Below are 13,290 nucleotides of genomic sequence, written 5' to 3' on the forward strand. Positions count from 1 at the left end.
TCTATAGTTGTCTTCCAATATCTGGAGCGCAACCCAAAATGCTGGCTACAGGTACCATGGACTGAACAAATGATACCATGTAAAATGCTGGCTACAGGTACCATGGACTGAACAAATGATACCATGTAAAATGCTGGCTACCGTGGACTGAACAAATGATAAAATGCTGGCTTCCATGGACTGAACAAATGATACCATGTAAAATGCTGGCTTCCATGGACTGAACAAATGATACCATGTAAAATGCTGGCTACCATGGACTGAACAAATGATACCATGTAAAATGCTGGCTACTACGGACTGAACAAATGATACCATGTAAAATGCTGGCTACTACGGACTGAACAAATGATACCATGTAAAATGCTGGCTACCATGGACTGAACAAATGATACCATGTAAAATGCTGGCTACTACGGACTGAACAAATGATACCATGTAAAATGCTGGCTACTACGGACTGAACAAATGATACCATGTAAAATGCTGGCTACCATGGACTGAACAAATGATACCATGTAAAATGCTGGCTACCATGGACTGAACAAATGATACCATGTAAAATGCTGGCTACTACGGACTGAACAAATGATACCATGTAAAATGCTGGCTACTACGGACTGAACAAATGATACCATGTAAAATGCTGGCTACTACGGACTGAACAAATGATACCATGTAAAATGCTGGCTACTATGGACTGAACAAATGATACCATGTAAAATGCTGGCTACTACGGACTGAACAAATGATACCATGTAAAATGCTGGCTACTACGGACTGAACAAATGATACCATGTAAAATGCTGGCTACTACGGACTGAACAAATGATACCATGTAAAATGCTGGCTACTACGGACTGAACAAATGATACCATGTAAAATGCTGGCTACTACGGACTGAACAAATGATACCATGTAAAATGCTGGCTACTACGGACTGAACAAATGATACCATGTAAAATGCTGGCTACTACGGACTGAACAAATGATACCATGTAAAATGCTGGCTACTACGGACTGAACAAATGATACCATGTAAAATGCTGGCTACTACGGACTGAACAAATGATACCATGTAAAATGCTGGCTACTACGGACTGAACAAATGATACCATGTAAAATGCTGGCTACTACGGACTGAACAAATGATACCATGTAAAATGCTGGCTACTACGGACTGAACAAATGATTCCATGTAAAATGCTGGCTTCCATGGACTGAACAAATGATACCATGTAAAATGCTGGCTACTACGGACTGAACAAATGATACCATGTAAAATGCTGGCTACTACGGACTGAACAAATGATACCATGTAAAATGCTGGCTACTACGGACTGAACAAATGATACCATGTAAAATGCTGGCTACTACGGGCTGAACAAATGATACCATGTAAAATGCTGGCTACCATGGACTGAACAAATGATACCATGTAAAATGCTGGCTACTACGGACTGAACAAATGATACCATGTAAAATGCTGGCTACCATGGACTGAACAAATGATACCATATAAAATGCTGGCTACCATGGACTGAACAAATGATACCATGTAAAATGCTGGCTACATGGACTGAACAAATGATACCATGTAAAATGCTGGCTACTACGGACTGAACAAATGATACCATGTAAAATGCTGGCTACCACGGACTGAACAAATGATACCATGTAAAATGCTGGCTACCATGGACTGAACAAATGATACCATGTAAAATGCTGGCTACCATGGACTGAACAAATGATACCATGTAAAATGCTGGCTACTACGGACTGAACAAATGATACCATGTAAAATGCTGCCTACTACGGTCTGAACAAATGATACCATGTAAAATCATAGTTGCCTACCCTCCCTCATTCTGCAGGAGACTCCCTGAAATAGTAGCAATCTCCGTCACTCTCTGAATAGTCCCTAAATCTCCCTGAAAAAAAGAGAAATCAGAGATACATACATTCAAATGGGATCATCAGTGCCATTTCCCTGTATTGGTTATAAGGCACAATGATCCCTATGACTATATGCATTGTAAATGTTTCTTGTGGCCACTTACAGTATATGGAGCCTCTTGTAAAACACAATATACACATGAAAAATCCTGCAAAATATCAGTGTCTTTTCTTCAACAAGTAGATCTTACTAACTTTGCGGCTCATTTACATTTGGATGTAAGTTATCTTCATGACACGCCTCTCAGATGTAGCAGTACGCGCCTGCGCTGATAGGGGTTACTTTCACAATCTCCCTGAAATGCTTTTTCAAATGTAGGTAAGTATGTGTAAAATGCTGGCTACTATGGACTGAACAAATGATACCATGTAAAATGCTGGCTACTACGGACTGAACAAATGATACCATGTAAAATGCTGGCTACCATGGACTGAACAAATGATACCATGTAAAATGCTGGCTACCATGGACTGAACAAATGATACCATGTCCTATAGGTGTTCAAAATTATGAAATCTCTATATGTGATATATAAACTCCTACAGCTTTACATGTCTTCTGCCTTTCCTGCATACATTAGTGGCATCAGTATGCAAAGCTGAGCGCAGGGGCAGAATCCACAGTAGTGTAAAGAAAATGTGTTATCAGTGTAAAGAAAATGGTCAATGAAGCGTCACAGAGCTGTGTTTTTAGCACATCACAAGTGGGCACTTTTTTAATTTTATTTAAACATCTAAAGGGAGCTTTTTAAAAAAATCTATACTAGAAATAGCAGGTGTTTACATGAAATAACAGAAACTGAAATGCCAGTGGCCAGTGTCTGGAGAGCCTCTCCCGAGGTCTTTTAGTGGTGTAGAGTTTATAGTTCTATGTGGTGGTGTTTATGTTAAGCATAGATAGGTGTCTTTGATTTCATCCTTCAGTTGTCATGCCATGTTTGGTGGTATTTTCAACAAACCATTTGTCTTGCACAATAAAAAAAAAAGAAAAACAAATGATCATATCAATTCGCTCAAAAATCAAACTTTATTTTCCATGTTGTACCAAGGGCATGATTCAGGATTGTTAGCAAAGCAAAAAAGCACAAAACTTGGCAAAATCATGTTGCACTGCAGGTGGGGCAGATGTTAAATGTGCAGAGAAATTTAGATTTGGGTGGGTTATATTGTTTCTGTGCAGGGTAAATACTGGCTGCTTTTGCATGTAGCCCACAAATGTTACACAGCTTTATTTTTACACTGCAATTTGGATGTCAGTTTGAACACATCCCACCCATAATGCTGGATACACACCTATATCTGCAGATATATCTAAAGCCGGATAGGGCAGTGTGCTGTGCATACACACTGCCCGATCCGTCCAGGGCTGACGTTATGAACTGGGCGGGCATTTGCACACGCCTGCCCTGTTCAGCTGTCAGTCACCGCCAGCTGCTGCAGCTTGTGTACGGGTGGTTGGCTGACCGCCCATACACACACACCGACGTGCCATTATATCTAACAATATATTGTCCGTCGGCTGTGCAACAGGGCCGACGCGATATGTCTGTGAACCAGGCCCGGCGACAGGGGGGGTCAAAGGGGACAGCCGTCCCGGGCCCCGACGTTGTGAGGGGCCCCAAGGTCCAGCGGCGGCAGTGGCCCCCCTGTCCGTTCTCCCTCCGTCGTCCGTCCCCGCGCCGCCGCACAGGAAAATGACGGGCGCCCGCTGAGATTGTGTTACCAGCGGGCACCCGTCTCCCTGCACAGCGGCAGCCGGAGCAGGAGCTCAGTACTGAGCTCCGGCCTCCGGCGCCGTCACTGTGTGCTGCGTGCGCTATGGGAGAGACGTCAGTCATGACGTCTCTCTCATAGTGCTGAGGAGAGGACGCCAGGAGGATGTCTGGAAGCGGGAACGGGGATCGGTAAGTATGTCCTTTTTTTTTTTATCTTTCTTAGTGCAGCGGGGGCACCTACTGGGGGCAATTTACGGGGGACATTACTACTGACGAGGGGGCAGCAGCAAGGGGCATTACTACTGGGAACATTATCACTGGGGTGCATTGGCTACTGGGGGGGAGTCATCTATTGGGGCATTACTACTTGGGGCATTATTACTGGGGGGCATTACCACTGGGGGGGAGTCATCTATTGGGGCATTACTACTGGGGGCATTATTACTGGGGGGCATTACTACTGGGGGGGAGTCATCTATTGGGGCATTACTACTGGGGGCATTATTACTGGGGGGCATTACCACTGGGGGGGAGTCATCTATTGGGGCATTACTACTGGGGGCATTATTACTGGGGGGCATTACTACTGGGGGGGAGTCATCTATTGGGGCATTACTACTGGGGGCATTATTACTGGGGGATATTTTTACTGGGGGCAAACTGCTGGGGGACATTATTACTGGGGGGCATCTACTGGGGGCAAACTACTGGGGGACATTATTACTGGGGCAAACCACTGGGGGTAAGCTACAAAGGGCTAACTACTGGGGGCATACTGCAGGAGGGCATTACTACTGGCGGCGTAACTACAGGGGCATTACTACTGGCGGCGTAACTACAGGGGCATTACTACTGGCGGCGTAACTACAGGGGCATTACTACTGGCGGCGTAACTACAGGGGCATTACTACTTGGGGGCTAAACTACAGGGAGGCCAAACTACTGGGCGATAACTACAGGGGCCAAACTACTGGGGGCATTACTACTGGGGGCTAAACTACAAGGGGGGCATAACTACAATGGTGCAAACTACAGGGGGGCATTACTATTGGTGGCTAAACTACAAGCAGGCAAACTACTGGGGGCATTACTACTGGGAGGCTAAACTAAAGGGGGGGTAAACTACTGGGGTCATAACTGCAGGGGCATTACCACTGGGGGCATAACTACTAGGGTGCTAAATGACTGGGGGTATTACTACAGGCAACATTACTACTGGGGGCAATACGGGCATTTCATAAGCGGCACCACTACTATGGGGTCTGTATAAGGGGCACTACCAGTACAATGGACATTGCATAATGAGCGCTACAACTGTGGGCATTGTATAAGAAGCGCTACTGTGGTGGGCATTATGTGTATTACGGGGTGCTACTACTGTGGGCATTATTACGCTGCCCCCTGCCCCTCACACACTGCCCCCTGTACCCAGCACCACACACATTTCCCCCTGCACCTTGACCTTCACACGCTGCCCCCTGTCCCTCAAACGCTGCCCCTGCACACTGCACCATGCACCGAAGCCGCACGCAAATGTACTTGCCCCTTCCATGGTGCCCCCCCTATCATTTTCTTCTGGATCCGCCCCTGAGCGGCGGCAGCATGTAACAGATCTAAATAATTATATATATTGCGGTATCGCGCCAGCTGCGGGCCGCCCGCTGTGCAGTTAAAAGTAATCAATAACTGACCTTTTTTTTCAGCTCCTCCACCCCCATGATCTGTGGTCACCACTTAGCATCCCCAAGCCCAGCCCCAGGTCAGCTGTCACACAACGCTACCTCCGGACCTCCCCTCCTCTCCCAGTCATCCCCGCCCGCCCTGTCTCTGCTGTGAGGAGCGTGAGCAGGCAGGCAGGAGCAGGATTGCGGGACTGCTGGCAGCTTGTTGCGGCGGGGTGCATCAAGCTGGTCACTCGGAGGCTGAGCCTAGTTGATTCACGGCGCTGGCGGCTGTGTCTGGTAAGTCAAGTGTCTGCATTGCAGGTGCACTCGGCTCTCCAGCAGGAGTTTGGGGCTTTGGGTTTGGGATGGGCTGCGTGCAGGCACATATCATGGGTGCATGTGCATGCATTACATCTGCCCTGTAAACCTGGTATTACTGTAGGTAAGAGCGAAGATTGCAGGGCGAGAAAAGGTAGGGATGGCCATTATGGTGGGGCATGCTGGCTCGTTACAGGTGAGTATAACTCTCTCCCCCTCCCATAATGTGTAAAAATGGGGACTGCCTGCCATAATGTGTAAAAATGGGGGACTCTGCCTGCCTAATGTGTAAAAAAGGGGATTCTGCTGCCATAATGTGTAAAAAATGGGACTCTGCTGCTGTAATGTGTAAAAAGGGAGACTCTGCCTGACGTAATGTGTAAAAGGAGCTCTGTGGTCACGCCCCTATATTTGTATATCGGGGGGGCCCACAGGGATATCAGTGTACCGGGCCCCAAGATTTCTGTTGCCGGCCCTGCTGTGAACGACGGAATTCACAGACATATTGCTTGTACACACTAGCCGATGGACTCGCGATATATCAGCCAGTGTGTACGCACTTTAACTCTCTCTGCACATGTTACAACTGCCCCACCTGTAGTGCATCATGATTTTGCCCAGTTGCGTGCTTTTTTTGTTTTGCTTATACACCTTTCACATTGCAATGCCGGGTCGCACCCAGGAATTGGAAAAGGGTCCTTCCCGGGTGCAACCAGGCATTGGAACCTTACACACTGGCTTATTCCCGGGTTGTATTAATGGGTCAGTTGACCCGGGAATCCGTCAGTGACCCCTTAACACTGCACAGCGACCCGCATCGACCCAGCAATATACCGGCTCGATACCGGGTTATTTGTGCGGGGTGAAAGGGGTATAACAAACATAAATAAGGTCCCACAATATTCAGGGTGTGGCTTGTCATTTAGCTGGCAAGATAACAGTGGTAATAGTGTCCTGCTCCCTTACGAAGGTAACAAAAATATTTCTATTAAAGTGCAATGCACATTAAAAAAAAAAAATGAAGAGAAAAACCCACACATATACTTTATGACCATTTCCTGGAAAGGTAACATTTAGTATTTACTGCAAAACCATACTTGCCTACCTTGCTGCTCCCTCCTCCGGGAGGAGGAAGCGTTGTAGGTGCATAGGGGCGTGGCCGGCGGCATGATGGGCAGTTCGAGGGCGTGGTCAGAGCCAATGTGGGCTGTCCGGGGCGTGATGACGGGGAAGTGGGCAGTCCGGGGCGTGACATCATGATCACGTCATCATGGCTCCGCCCCCCGCTATACAGTGCCGAGAAAATAGGCACTGTATCGCGGGGGGCGGAGCTATGATGACACGATTCAGGGTGAATCGCGTCATCGGATCCCCTTGGCCGCCCACTTGTTCTCTGCTGTGAGTGGCCGAGGGGGGGCGTGGGGGCCTCACAGGAAAAACGGGAGGCTTATCCATCTTTCCGGGGTGCCGGGAGGGCCACCCAATTTTCGGGACCCTCCTGGCCATTCCAGGAGTATAGGCAAGTATGTGCAAAACATGATAACATTCTGAATTAAATTTTGTATCTTTTTTTTTATTATTTTGTGAATGAAACAAAGTTGATGAAATGTATTTATGTTTCATATACACCTTATGCACATAACCTGAAGGTCATTCTATACAATATTTATAATAATTTTGTGCATAAAACAAAGTTTGTGCACCTTCATCCATCAGAAAGCAAAGGTGTCACTATCTCCATTTCACGCAAACAATGTTGGCTTTCAGAATATTTCTATATCGGATTTTCGGATATGGGAGATTCAACCTGTACTTTCATTTGCTCAGTTCATTTACATTTTGCTGTTCCAAACACTGAGGCAGATGTATTAAGCCTGTAAAAGTGATAAAGCAGTGATAAATGCAAGGTGAAAACGCGCCAGCCAATCAGCTCCAATATGTAAATTGACAGTTAGGAGCTGATTGGCTGGTGCGTTATCACCTTGCATGTATCACTGCTTTATCACTTCTCCAGGCTTAATACATCTGCCCCAGTTGTACTGTTGCTTTCTGAGTCTACATAATTATAGGAAGTCCCTTGTGCTGGATACACACTATGCAATATATTGGCTTGTGGTACACACAATACATGTGTGATTTACTTATTTCTCAGATATATATCACCAGGGGCGTTTTCAAAGAGAAGGGGACCCGCGTGCAGCCTCCATCCCCCCTCCTCTCCTGCAGCATACTGCCAGAGTCTACTGCGCATGCGCAGGTCTCTGGGAACATGGTGCCCACGCCGTGTTCCCGGGAACATCTCCAGTGCGCATGCACAAATCACTCGGAAATGGCCACGGCGGCCATTTTCCAAGTGATTTATGCTCGCACTAGAGGGCCGTCACCGCTGGACTCCAGAATGGTAAGTATATTTTGTGGGTGCAGTGTGTGCCCTCCTGGACCCACCCATTATAGAAACGCCAATGTATATCACATACCTGCCAACTTTGTAGATTTGTAATGCGGGACCCTTCAAGTGCCTAAGGGGAAAGGAGCGGAGCTTCGGGAAAGGGGGTGGTCCCTGACTCACTAAGGGGGGCATGCCCAGCACTCTACAAGCTGCTGGGATGCCCCCCAACTCCCCCTTCGGCACTGTGAACATGAGCATGGCATCTATTTTACTGCTCTCCTGTTGCTTTGCCATGCTGAGCAGCTCCCCCCAACTCCCGCATACTCCCCCCTACCCCCCACACACTGCTGGCCGTGAGTGGGACAGTGTGACAATCCCAGGAAAACGTGACTGTCCCGCTGAATGTGGGACAGTTGGGAGGTATGATATGGCATCAGCCATGCTGCACAGCAGATGCAATACAATCGGAAGACATATCTTTCCTGTTGGTGTGTGTAAATGCCCGCCCAGTTGTGATGTATGGTCAGACATACAGTATTGTGTAATTGGTAAGTGTGTATGCTTACCGAAATCCTTCAATGGTCTACAGTAGGTCTGTCATTCGGTGGTGCCTCGGCCAAATGTGTACCCTGCATTAGGGTAAGAAGGTACACATACATTCATCTTATGTTTTTTTTTTTGCCACCAAATTACAAAATAATTTGTTACTTAGTAAAAAATAGATTGTAAACAATGAAAGTAGCATCACTATCCTTCACAGTGCTACTGTTTGGTGATAACTTAGGGAAAGCAGCTTGTTATATACAGTATGTCATTTTTGTAACAGTTGAATAGTTCAGGTCAAACTTTCTCTTTCCCGTTTCTAGATCTTGCCTTTGAATTACTGGTCATTGGAAAGACTTTCATATCAGAACAAGATCTGCGATTGATCTCTATCAAAGCTGGTCAGCATGTCTTCTCCGACCATGAGTTCAACCATACAAGCAGGTCAGCCCTTTCATATACATTTTTACTTTAATTATAGCTTTTCTGCTTTTCTTATCCATATTCTAATATTGAGCAAAGTGAAATATAATTTGATATATAAAAACAATATTTTTTTTTATGTACGATTGTTACTTTGCTCCAGGCTGCTCATGCAGTGAACCCCACCCCATACTCATCCGGCAGTGCAGTGCCATCTTTCTGCTGATAAGAGGGAATGGCAGTGCAGTGTGGGGGGGCTCACTGCATTTGAAATGCTTTTGTGGCTTTGTCTACCCGGGAATTGGAAACGGGTCCTTCCGGGGTGGGATCTGGCATTGGTCCCTAACAGGAGGCTAACCGACCCGGCAATATGCCGGGCCGGTTGCCATAGTGGCGGGGGGCAGAGCCCGCAGCGGAGGCGGCGCTGGGAGATGAGCTCATCTCCGCACTACCTCTCCCTATCTAGTGAACGGATCCTGGGTCGCATCGACCCGGGAACCCGTTTTTGCTGCCACTGACCCGTTATTTAACCTGAGAATTACCGGGTCAGGCGACCCGGGATCTCGACCATGTCGCTTTCACACCGCACACTGACCTGTGTACCGGGTTATTTGTGCAGTGTGAAAGGGGTATAAATGATGCATCTTCTGATGGGAAAAGCTGGGTGGATCAAGGTGTTCTAAGCTAAATGTGGGTAAGATGCACTCATTTGTATATTGCAGCTACATGCAAAAAAAGACATTTCATTTTGTATTATGAGATATTAAAATGGTATGTGGAGTGGAGACTATGCATTTAGGAGGTCACATGTTAGGAGCAAAAAACTTTACCAGGAAAAATCCTTACTGTGCACACGTGAAAAAGAGTGCATGTGCGTCAGTGGGGCAGATGTATTATCCTTGAGAAGGCATAAGGAAGTGATAAACCAGTGATATGTGCAAGGTGATAAAGGCACCAGCCAATCAGCTCCAATATGTAAATTAACAGTTAGGATCTGATTGGCTGGTGCTTTTATCACCTTGCACATATCACTAGTTTATCACTTCCTTATGCCTTCTCCAGGTTAATACATCTGCCCCATTATTACTTGATATGGCTTCTGCAGTCCATGGACACAGTGGCGTCACCAGAGTCGGTGACACCTGGTATGGCCAAAATACCCGGAGAGGGGTTATGGCTTCATGTAAAGGGGGTGTGGCCTCATGGGAGCGCCGCTGACGTCAAGGCCCATGCCATGACATGTTTAGCTGCGTGCCTCAGTGCCTCTCTCCTGCCACACAGGATCTGCCTGCACCTCTAAAGCATGCCCATGACATGTTCAGCTGTGTGCCTCAGTGTCTCTCCCATGCACATCGGAGTAAGGCCCATAACATGTTAAGCTGCGTGCCTCTCTCTTGCCACACAGGAACTGCCTGCACCTCTGAGTCAGGACCATGACATGTTTAGCTGTTTGCCTCAGTGCCTCTCTCCCGCACCTCTGAGTTAGGCCCCTGACATGTACAGCTGTGTGCCACTCTCCTGCACCTCTGAGTAAGGCCCATGACATGTTCAGCTGTGTGCCTCTCTCACGCACCTCTGAGTTAGGCCCCTGACATGTACAGCTGTGTGCCTCATAGGCTTGACTCAGGGGTGCAGGAGAGAGATAATTCCTTATTATGATTTTATAATAACTAGTATATATATCATGTGAATATTATTTTTGTTACTCTCATTATTGAAATAGGGGGAGAGAAAAAAAGAAAGAAAAGATACATTTATATAGTGACAATGATATACACCTACTATATCTCTTCACTGGGCACATACATAGACGCAAGGCCGGATTAAGCATGGTGGGGGCCCCGGGCAATGAAGTTGTGGGGGGACCCACTACAGTAGATGACAAAGACCCCTGAGCCCCCCCCCTTACACACACACTCTCACACACACGCACACTCACACACACACACACGCGCACATGCTACCTGTCCAGCGACCGGCGGAGCAGCCACCCACACCCAGGAGCGTAGTAGTCTCCCCTCTCCCGGCGGCTCAGCTGTTCATTAACAGCGCTGCCGAGGAGGTGTTCCTTGCACAGAATTTCATAGTCTCGCGGGATGCTGCATTGAAATCCCGCGAGACTATGAAATGCTGTGCAAGGAACACCTCCTCGGCGGTGCTGTTAATGAACAGCTGAGCCGCCAGGAGTGGGGAAACTACTACGCTCCTGGGTGTGGGGGCCTCAAACGTGTGAGGGCCCTGGGACGACTGCCCCTTTCGCCCCTTTCTTAATCCGGCCCTGCATAGAGGTATGCCTACACTGCTCTGAGGTGCATCCATGCAGATGTTTTGCACATAGGTCCTAAATCATGTCGATGTTCAGCAGACTGCGCATGTGCCTCAATCGCAATGCGCATGCATCGAGGTACTGCTGTGATCCAGGGCCGGTGCAAGGTTTCTCGGCACCCTAGGCAAATCTTAAATCTACCCCCCCCCCCTAATTCAGGTTATGTCACACAGTGCCCCTTATTCACAGTAGAGACCACTTACGCTAAACCACACAATAGAGCCCATTCACATTCTGGTAGAGCCCATTCATGTCTTGACACACAGTAGGACTGCCCCTTATAACATTATATGTCGTACAGTAATGTCCTTATAACATTTTGCCACACAATAGTAATGCCCTTACACATTATGCCACATCAAAATTGGCTGCTGGTCCGTGAGCTCCGATTGGCCCGCGGATGACTCCAGATTCAAAATGAAGGAGTCACTGTCTCTCACGTGGCTGAGAGGCCGTCTGCCAGCTGTAATCATCTCTACAGAAGTCTGCAATGGACAAACAGCAGTAGATCAGCACACCACCTCTTAGAGAAGTAGAAAAAAAGAGCATTCTTTAATCTGCAACAGTGCAATAACCGAAACGGGCTGTAGGGATAGCCATCTTCCAATATGCTGACTGCATCCATGATATTCGGATGAGTATGAATGCTGCTATGTTTTGTTGAAGGCATGAAGCTATTTACAAATTAAAGAATGCTATTTTTTTCTACTTTTCTAATGGGCCCTACACACTGCGTGATCCACCACCGTGCTGCCCGACAGTGGATACAGCTGACGGGCGACCCGGCGGCGGGGGGAGTGAAGTTTCTTCACTCCCCCGTCACCCGGCTCCATAGCAGTGCAGGCAAATATGGACGAGATCATCCATATTGGCCTGCATGCACAGCTGACGGGGCACCAGCGATGAACGAGCGCGGGGCCGCGCATCATTCATCGCTGGTGACTCCACACTGAAAGATATGAACGGTATCTCGTTCATTAATGAACGAGGTCGTTCATATCTTTCATTCATCTTTCATTACTATCGCGCAGTGTGTAGGGCCCATAAGAGGTGGTGTGCTGGTCTACTGCTGTTTGTCCATTGCGGACTTCTGTAGAGATGATTACTGGATGTATTTGAGCACCCAAGGATTCATTCACCCTAAGTGGGTGCGAACTTGTACTATATATAAATACACCATCATTTCACATATTTTCAAGTATCCAGAGTGCTGCCTAATTACAAAATGGATATATACAGTGGTCGAAGTGGAAATTTTGAAGTGGGGGCATGCAAAAGTCAAGAACGGCACGCTCGCTCCAGAAAAGGGGCGTGGTCACCCAAAAGAGGCGTGGTCACCCAAAAGGGGGCATGTCCAGTGTAGTAGAACCACTTATACTATGTAGTACTGGTGCCCCTTTCACCCTATAGCACACAGTACGAGCCGAAATTCACATTGTAGCACACTGAATGAGCTGAAATTCACCTTATAGCACACGGTACGAGCCGAAATTCACATTGTAGCACACAGTACGAGCCAAAATTCACATTATAGCACACTGATGGAGCCGAAATTCACATTGTAGAACACTGAATGAGCCGAAATTCACATTGTAGTACACTGAATGAGCTGAAATTCACATTGTAGCACACTGAGTGAGCCGAAATTCACATTGTAGCACAATCAATGAGCCAAAATTTCACATTGTAGCACACTGAATGAGCTGAAATTCACCTTATAGCACACAGTACGAGACAAAATTCACATTGTAGCACACAGTACGAGACAAAATTCACATTATAGCACACTGAATGAGCCGAAATTCACATTGTAGTACACTGAATGAGCCGAAATTCACATTGTAGCACACTGAATGAGCCGAAACTCACATTGTAGCACACTGAATGAGTCGAAATTCACATTGTAGCAGAGGCGTCACCAGGTGTGGTGACACCCGGTGCGCACCCCTGATGTAC

At 47.2% G+C, this 13,290-nt stretch overlaps 1 protein-coding gene across 1 annotated transcript in view; it reads left to right on the plus strand.

Moving 5' to 3' along the window:
• The window catches only part of HDAC9 (histone deacetylase 9), a 1,168,275-nt gene that overhangs the window by 151,708 nt on the left and 1,003,277 nt on the right, over window positions 1-13,290 (plus strand). The window contains exon 2 of the mRNA XM_063921745.1: window positions 8,909-9,029. Within this exon, the coding sequence (XP_063777815.1) occupies window positions 8,993-9,029 (37 nt within the window). The 5' untranslated portion in view covers window positions 8,909-8,992. The remainder of the gene's footprint in view (window positions 1-8,908; window positions 9,030-13,290) is intronic.

The sequence above is a fragment of the Pseudophryne corroboree genome, chromosome 5, assembly GCF_028390025.1.
Source record: "Pseudophryne corroboree isolate aPseCor3 chromosome 5, aPseCor3.hap2, whole genome shotgun sequence".
NCBI lineage: Eukaryota > Metazoa > Chordata > Amphibia > Anura > Myobatrachidae > Pseudophryne > Pseudophryne corroboree.